This window comes from Oreochromis aureus, linkage group 11 (genome assembly GCF_013358895.1).
Source record: "Oreochromis aureus strain Israel breed Guangdong linkage group 11, ZZ_aureus, whole genome shotgun sequence".
Taxonomy (NCBI): Eukaryota; Metazoa; Chordata; class Actinopteri; order Cichliformes; family Cichlidae; genus Oreochromis; species Oreochromis aureus.
In genome coordinates, this window is record NC_052952.1 from 38,581,602 (window position 1) to 38,589,827 (window position 8,226).

Consider the following 8,226-nt stretch of genomic DNA (forward strand, 5'->3'; position numbering starts at 1 on the left):
TTGCAGGCTGCCAATGGAGGCGATCCCTCCATCTTTGTCCAGGATGGGCTCCTGCACCGGACGCACGGTCATTTATCAACTCTTAACCTTCAACAACCTGCTGCAGATTTGAACTCACTGTTCAAACTGGCTAATTCGCTTTAGTGCTGATTTTATCTGTTGTCAAGCTTTGTTTTGCAATTCTAACTTATTTTATATATTTTTATAACTATTGTCCTTTTTATTTTTTCTTTTGTAGGTGACTTTGGGTTTCTGAAAGGCACCCTGAAATAAAATATTATTATTATTATTATTATTATTATTATTATTATGATTATTATTATTATCATTATTATTGCTATTGCTATTACCATTACTATTATAATTACTACTGTAATTACTATTATTATTACTATTAATGACTATAATGACACTAATAATAATATTATTAACAGTCCTGTTGGTGGCCCTCAGACAGCAGAGGGCTCTGTTTAGTCTGCCTGATTATAAGAAGAGAAGAAGAAGTCGGGCATGCGCAGAGGAGGCTGTGAGCTGCCAGCTGGACTTTGTGTTCCTCCGTGAAGCGACACGAAGGTCCGTGTGTGTGTGTGTGTGTGTGTGTGTGTGTGTGTGTGTGTGTGTGTGTGTGTGTGTGAGAGAGAGAGAGAGAGAGAGAGAGAGGAGGAGGAGCACCGCTGATGAAGATCCGGAGCGTTTTAACCGGAAACGACGACAGCAGAGCTCCGTGTGTCAGCTGTGAGTATCCTCTGCTGCTGCTCCGGTCCGACCGGGACCGCGCCTGGAGAGTCCTGGAAAGTTTTTGAATGGCACACAAAGAGGAAGAGTGAGAAAAGTACTTGAATACTTTAGTATAGAAGTACTCTGTTACAGTAAAAGTACAGGAGTGTGTTATGAGAAGTCAGAAGTGTCTCTGCAGGTGTGACCTGTGGGAGTCTGCACATGCTCAGTTCGACTCTCTTCTGGGTAGACAGTAGGAGCTTGGACCATCTGTTTTGGAGGTAGGTGAGTTTTCCTTCATCTCTGACTGAGTAATCTAAAGTAATCCCATCCTGGGTGTCCCGCCTTAACCAGGGACCTCATTAGTGAATGAGCCCGATTGGATGAGCTCTGCTCCACCCTGGCTGTGATGAGTGTGCTCTGGGTTGGAGCGTTTTACCTTTTGTGTTTTTGTGATGTCGTTCGTCTCAAGCTGAGACTTTGCAAAGACTGTATATCAAAGATGGACATGGTTGCTGTGACACTGACCACTGGTTGAAGTCCCGCGTTGATTGTTGATGTCATCGGTTGTTTGCAGCCACCAAACAACCAATGAACCCCCCCCCCTCTGCTCTCTGATTGGACCAAAATCTCCATGTTTTCTTCAGTCAGACCACAAACTCAGCATTCGAGTTCACTGAGAGATCAGCTGACCTCATTATCTCAGAGTCGCCCTCTTCTGGACATCAGGGAGAGTGCAGCTCACAAGCACAGTTCTAACGTCCGTCCATGGACTCTGTTGGTTCTGTTACCGTATGAACGTCAGCTCTAATCAACCCGAGTTTATGTGAGAGACAGAAAAGTCGATGCAGTTAATTAACCTTTTGTGTCATGTTGGACCTCAGTCTGCAGGAGGAACCTCCTCGTGGTTACTTTGGGTGCTCGCAGGCTGCCGTAGCGGGCTGTAAACATGTTGTAAAGGTTTAACCTGAGGGTCTGTAGGGATCACCTCACTGCTGGACTGCAGCTTGCGTCCATCTTTTACATACAGTCTAACAGGAAGACCTTTGCTAAACCAAAATTGTGACAACAGGTGATGGTCCAGGTGTGGCGGGTGCAGCTGAGGCTGTCTCGGTGGACTGTCTCCCTCTGAAGCACGACCTGGATTCACGCGTGAGACTTTTTTTTGATCGGCTCTTGTGACTTCAGGTAAATCGGAGGATTGGAGGCAGTCTCAGTCTGCAGGTTCCTCGCTGTCGTGTTTGGAAGCTAACAGACGTCGGACAGGTCGGGTTTGTTTGCAGAGAAACACGTTTGGCAGCCTATCAGGTTTCAGCTCAGGTGTGTGCATTTGGGTGTGTGCCTACCAGGATGTCCTCCTCAGAGCTGCTTTACCTGCTCTCCACACACATACACACACACACACACACCTGCTTTGTCTGTTTGTCAGCTGCTGCTGGGTTATGTGACCCACACAGATGCCTTCTGCACACTGCTGCAGCGTCTCAGGCTTTCAGAACATTGAACATTGGTAAATGGTAAATGGCCTGTATTTATATAGCGCTTTACAACATTGGTGTCGTATTCAGGAACTTGAGCTGAAGATCCTCAGCTGTGACCTCTGACCTCTGCTCTGCTTTCCCACACAGTGTCCGCCTCTTGCTCCTCCTCCTCCCCACACTCTGTCTGGTACTGATCCAGGTGTGTACCTGTGTCTGCAGGTGATGGATGCAGAGAGCGGGGAGCTGTTTCTCGGCGCCATGGCATCCGGGAGCTGGCAGCTCGACGGTCCGTTCTCCTCCTCAGAGCTCATCCAGGCCGGCTCAGAGAAACCCCCGCAGGACTGGGCGGTGGACCCCGAGTGTGTGAGTGCCTGTGATCACATGACCACTCAGAGAGGAAGTGTTTATCTGAAACTTTGAAGCGGCGGCGAGTTTTTCCATGTCTGACGTGGCCTCGCTATTTGTGACTGTGTAAAATGTGACCTTCATCAGACTCTCAACGACAGCGAGTCTGAGGATGTCCTCCACGCCGTCGATCCAAACGAGGTGTTTCCCAGCGGGCCGCCGGCTGACCCGTCATCAGAGAGCGACAGCGGGATCTCCGAGGACCCCGCCGTTGAGAGTCCCGTCACCACGGTGACAGTAGCGGGCACCCAGCTGGCGCCAACGACAGTCTACCAGCTGGTTTATGACATTAGCGGGCTTGGCGGTGCTAAGACTGGAGCTGGACAGGAGAACATCATCTCCATCGAGCTCGGTGAGGCCACGCTTTCTTTCTGCTGTTCAGGATTCAACGAATCAGGTGACATTCAGCGGCAGCAGCTAGCTTCGTGCTCGCGTTGACTGAACTTAAAGAAGTTTGTTTAATTAAAGCATCAGCAGATGATTCATGCTGAGAATCAGCTGAAGTCCAACTTTAATGTAGTACCAGGTGGCTCCATCGGGTGTGTGTGAGTATTACCAGGAGCTATAGCATATATTTTCAGATGGCCCCGCCCCTCCCTGAGCCTGGTTCTGCTGGAGGTTACTTCCTGTTAAAGTGGAGTTTTTCCTTCCCACTGTCGCCAAAGTGCTTGCATGTTTGTCTCTATGTTTGGAGGGTCTTTACAATATAAAGCGCCTTGAGGTGACTGCTGTTGTGATTTGGTGCTACATGAACAAAGTTAATTGAATTTAATTACAAATTCATTCTGATGTGAAACTGCGAGCTGGTTTTGCCCACGGGTGAAGCACTGCCCCCTGCTGGTGAACGTCATGGTTAGTTTGGAACGATGATGATTTTAAATCATTGTTTAATATTTTTAGGTGGCGTTCATGGCACAAGACTAAAGCTTTCAGCTTCCTGTTAAATGACCTGGCGTGAAGCCAAAAACTATGACTCCACCCATTTAAAAAAAAAAATCGACAGTGTGATGTAAGTGTGGCAGAAACAGAAAGGAGTGGCGTTGTTAATGGTGGCGTGCTGTCTCTGCAGATCAGTGGAGCTCTCAGCTGCTGCTGTCGGACTCGTGTGTCGTGAGCGAGCTGCCTGTGGTTTCGGCGCCACGGCCTGCTGTTCCTCCTCCCAGCCTCGACGACGACCTGGTGAGCCTCTGCTTCTTTTTTTTTTGTCCTTCTTCAGGCTCCGCCCTAAGGACTCTCTCTTCTTCTTGTGTTGCAGCTGTGCCTGGATCTTCAGCTGACCGAGGAGGAGCAGAAGCTGCTGACCCAGGAGGGCGTGTCGCTGCCCAGCAACCTCCCCCTCACCAAGGTCAGGCGCACAGACGCTCTCAGGCCGCAGCGTTTCTGTCTCAGGTGCACGCTGCTGACTTTGAACTGAACTTTATTCACAGGCTGAGGAGCGAATCCTGAAGAAGGTCCGGAGGAAGATCCGCAACAAGCAGTCGGCTCAGGACAGCCGGCGGCGGAGGAAGGAGTACATTGACGGGCTGGAGAGCAGGTAACGGGCCAGCTGACCGCCGCCGCGTCTGCTAACAGAGACTCCATTTCCAGACGTGTTGTGAGGTTTTTCCAGCGAGTCGATAGTCCATCCCCCTGCTTTCGTTTATCAGCTCTCACTTTTAATTTGAAATTCCCTCCATCCTCCAGGGGTCGTAACCCCCGCTGCCCTTCAGCCATCTCCAGTGTCGTAGTCCGGGTCACGAGGGTTAACACTGAGGGCGGCGTTGTCACATGTTCACCTCCAGATTGGCTGCTATGAGCAGGAGAAGATCGGGCTCGCTCTGTGTCAGTCAGAGCGGCTCAGGTGTGTTTTTGTTGTGGGTTCAGACTAACAAGGGAGTCACACCTGTGTGTTAAATCGATGCCATAGGTGCGTCGTGACCACAAACCCCGCCCCACATCGCGTTTCCTCCTGCGACTTCTTCAGCTCAGAGAAACCTCAGCGCCGCCTGCTGTATTGGTGATGAAACCGCAGCGCAACAGAAACAGCGGCTTCTGTCAGTCACGCCTGTACAGCGAGCGGCGCCGCCGGGTTACAGAAGTTAAATTGTCATTAATGAGGACGGCGCTAAACGTGTTTTTAAAGCTTTCAGCCTCACAGGCAGAGTTACGTCTGTGTGAGCAGTGATCTAACTAATCTTTACATGTATGGCTTCATGTCCTGTTTAAAGTTTTACACCTGTGTGTGTGTGTGTGTGTGTGTGTGTGTGTGTGTGTGTGTGTGCTGACAGGGCGGCGGCGTGCTCGATGCAGAACAAAGAGCTGCAGCGGACGGTGGAGCAGCTGGAGAAACGTAACAAGTATGAACACGCATTACTGATTATTGATCGTTAGGAGATTGCATAAAAGGTCACAGAGAGGTCACTTCCTGTGACATAAACACAGGGAACGATGTTGAGCTCACACTCTGTAGGTTTTATTGTAATCTTACACAGTTTGGTGACATGACAGTTTATTTATGAGCTTTTCCAGGATAGTTGATCAAGTGACCCTCACTCCTGAATCCTGACTCAGCGGGCAGGATGAAGGAGGAAAGTTGAGATTAATTGTTGGTGTGTTGAGGAATACCACAGACATGTTATTCCAGACACTTCTGTCACAAACGGGATCAGAAACGTCCACATTAGTGAGACCTCCCTGTGGTTCTGACTCCCACCAGCAGGAGGCACTGCGCTCTCACTTTAAATGTAAACCTCGGACAGCACAGTCACGAGGACCTGAGTCTGTCTGAAACAGATTTACTTTTTAGTTTCTTTTTGAATTTCCTGCTGAGTTTGCTGCTTGCTGATTGGTTCACCTGCTCAGGTAAGCCCTAACCAGCCCCTGTGTTCCTGCTCCTCAGGTCTCTGCTGGCTCAGCTGCAGCAGCTTCAGTCTCTCATCAAGCAGACGGTCAGTAAAGGAGCCCAGACCAGCACCTGCCTACTGGTACGACCACCTTAAACCCATTAAGGTGGAATGAAGTTTGTTTTAGTTCTGCTCCCACACACACACACACACACACACACACTCTGACCCTGCTCCTCGTGTGTGTCCTCAGATCATCCTCGTCTCTCTCGGTCTGATCATCCTGCCAAGCTTCAGCCCGTTCAGCCGCCACCGTGCAGACGATGACTACAGACCCACAGGAGGTCGGTCCCTCATGACATCACTTCCTGTTTGAGCATCTGTGATGGCAGCACAGGGTTTAGATGGAAGCTTTTGGGGAAGTTGAGAGTTTGTAGGATCGAACCTCTTAAATAAAAATAGTTCTTCAGGCGCTCGAGCGCGGCTGATGCTTCCTGACGTTCGCCGTGTAAATATGGCGGCGCAGGTAAAGACGTCTGGTTTACAGAAAGATGCGTTTCAAATCCTGGTGTCGTTGGTGTGGAAGGAATGTCGCCTGAGAGACTGGAAAATGAATCTTAGGAATAACTTTGGTGGCATTTTCTCCTTGGCACTTCGAGCCGAACCTCTGAACTCATGATTTATTTTCATCTTTCCAGTGATTTCCAGAAACATCCTGACAGATCCGTCGTCCTCCCAGCCGACCTCAGACGACGCCTACGGTGCGACGTCCCTGCAGTCTGAGCCCCCCGCTCTCAGCCAATCAGAACCTCCAGAGGGAACGTCGAATCTCCCAGAACCAACAGAAAACCACGAACACGCAGCCGCTGACGGTACGGAGGGGAGCCGGTCGGGAAACGGCTCGGCGGTTGTTGCCAAGCAGACGGAACCCGGCGCCCTCAACCAGAAGTCGACGGTCCGAGGAGGACGGCGCAATCAGGCAAAACCGGGACACGCCGATGAGATGTAGAAACCGGACTTCCTGTTTTAAAGGATGTAAAAACCCGACCTGCCCGATCGATCAGCTGATCGGTGCTGATTTATGGTGGTGGATTTCAAATGATCAAAAACACCAGACGGTATTTTTCACACCGAAACAAACCCTGTTAGCGTGCGCCAGATCTACAGACATCCAGCACGAAGGTGAAGGTTCAGACTCGCCGTGGCTTTTCACTGTCGCCTGTTAGCATGCTAAGTCACGAGTACGCCAAAAGTCTTTGTTTGTTTAATAAATAAAAGGTTTTCTTCAAAAATACTTTGTGTGCGATGTAAGCAAACGTTACTCGTTTGAGTTGCAGCATCGCTCACACACCACGTAAACGCAGCGTGTGGAGGTTAGTGGTGTGGCGCGGTGTGGTGTGGCGACCGCTTTTCTTTTTCTTTCTGGGATGAAAAATGAATCTGTTGTGACGTCTGGAGTGATTATTGCCAAGTTTGATTAATGTTTTTATATTGTAGCGTGTCCTGATCATAAAGGAGCTAAATCATCTACAAACTGCCGCGAGGAGCTCGCACACCTTTGTGACACGTGGTGACATCATCATTTCAGACTTTAGCCATGCTGAATGTGCAGAGCGCCCCCTGAAGTGAAACGTGTGTAAATGTCTTTCTGGGTGAATTAAACTGTTTTTGCTGTTCTCAGTTTCTTGGATTGATTCGTTTGATTTGCTGCGTCTGAACTTTGACCTTTAAATGCTGTCAGACTTCACGGACCTGCCGGTTCCTGCAGGCCGAGCAGAGGAACTTGTTTCCATTTCACCTCCGTACCTCCGAGCTTCGTTTCAAGATCTGCTTCATTAAAGGGAAACTGAGCGTGTGCAGCAGCGCAGCGAGGCCGACTGGTCTGACTGGAGCTGCCAGCTGTTATTTTTTTTGGAATGAATAAAAAAATAAAGTGACGTTTCCGTGCTGATGTTTGGAATCATTCAGACACTGCTGCACTTCACACATGAACCACCAGAGGGCGTCCCAGACCAAAGGCAGTGAGTCTGCAGCTTTGATCTGATTGGTCGTCTCATGAAACACTAAAAATAAATCGATGTTTATAAAATCAGGTTTTACATCCGTAAATCTTGCAGGTCACCCGTCACATCTTTGATACGTTTTTACTTTTTGATTTATTATATCATGAAAACACATTTTTAGATTAATATTTCTAGGTTTTTTATAATTAAGTTTTTATTATTTTTATGACGCGTTTTGATATCTTTTCCAGTTGTGTCTTCATAATTATTACTTTAACAATTTGTGTTTTTATTTGTTCTGATTTTTATGATTTGAAATTATTTTTGTCAGTTCCTTATTTTAATATTTTTTCTATTTCTGAGTTTTTTTTCCTTTTTAATCATTTATGAAGTTATTTTTATTGTTACTGTTTATTATTATTTATAGGTGAGCGGTGCTGTTGGCCGTGGGTGTCGGCTGCTGGTGAGTCCGAGCTGATCGGGTTGAACCTGCGGCTCTAATCTGCTGTTGTTGTTTTGGGCGGATTGTCCCTTTAATGATGGGGTCGGGGATAATCTGCAGATGAGCCACCGCCTCTCACTGTGACCCAGTTTGTGATCTGCACTGGGACTGAAACTGACTCCAGATCAGAGCCGAGCCTGGAAACATCTGTCGGATTAACCAGATGCAGATCAGAGAGAGGACTTCAGAGCAGCTGCAGACTCGTGAGGACGTGGCGTCTGCGGTTCTTGGCATGAGTTCAGAGTCGATGAGGATGTCGGGACAGTCTGATGCGCGTTTCATCACAGTTTTGGTCG

The 8,226-nt window shown here is 48.5% G+C and overlaps 1 protein-coding gene across 9 annotated transcripts; it reads left to right on the forward strand.

Annotated features, from left to right (window-relative positions):
* The first annotated feature begins 508 nt into the window (after positions 1–508).
* creb3l4 (cAMP responsive element binding protein 3-like 4) lies at positions 509–7,108 on the forward strand. 9 transcript variants are annotated; one of them, XM_039619744.1, is made up of 11 exons: positions 510–832; positions 917–1,002; positions 2,418–2,561; positions 2,691–2,955; positions 3,673–3,782; positions 3,859–3,948; positions 4,031–4,137; positions 4,871–4,939; positions 5,482–5,566; positions 5,679–5,769; positions 6,124–7,108. In XM_039619744.1, the coding sequence occupies exons 3-11, from the start codon at positions 2,421–2,423 to the stop codon at positions 6,432–6,434; spliced, it is 1,269 nt and encodes a 422-aa protein (XP_039475678.1). In that variant the 5' UTR covers positions 510–832; positions 917–1,002; positions 2,418–2,420; the 3' UTR covers positions 6,435–7,108. The 9 variants fall into 9 exon arrangements, with proteins under 9 accessions (XP_031605270.1, XP_039475680.1, XP_039475678.1 ...); XM_031749433.2 differs by having other exon boundaries at positions 917–998; XM_039619745.1 differs by having other exon boundaries at positions 510–735.
* Positions 7,109–8,226: the final 1,118 nt, after the last annotated feature.

What these genes read in the sequence shown, in the direction of transcription:
- creb3l4 (XM_031749410.2), top strand. Translation starts at nt 2,421, where the DNA reads ATGGATGCAGAGAGCGGGGAGCTGTTTCTCGGCGCCATGGCATCCGGG. An exon ending in CCAGCCTCGACGACGACCTG is followed by an intron (nt 3,783 to 3,858) that starts GTGAGCCTCTGC and finishes CTTGTGTTGCAG; the next exon opens with CTGTGCCTGGATCTTCAGCT. An exon ending in GCAACCTCCCCCTCACCAAG is followed by an intron (nt 3,949 to 4,030) that starts GTCAGGCGCACA and finishes CTTTATTCACAG; the next exon opens with GCTGAGGAGCGAATCCTGAA.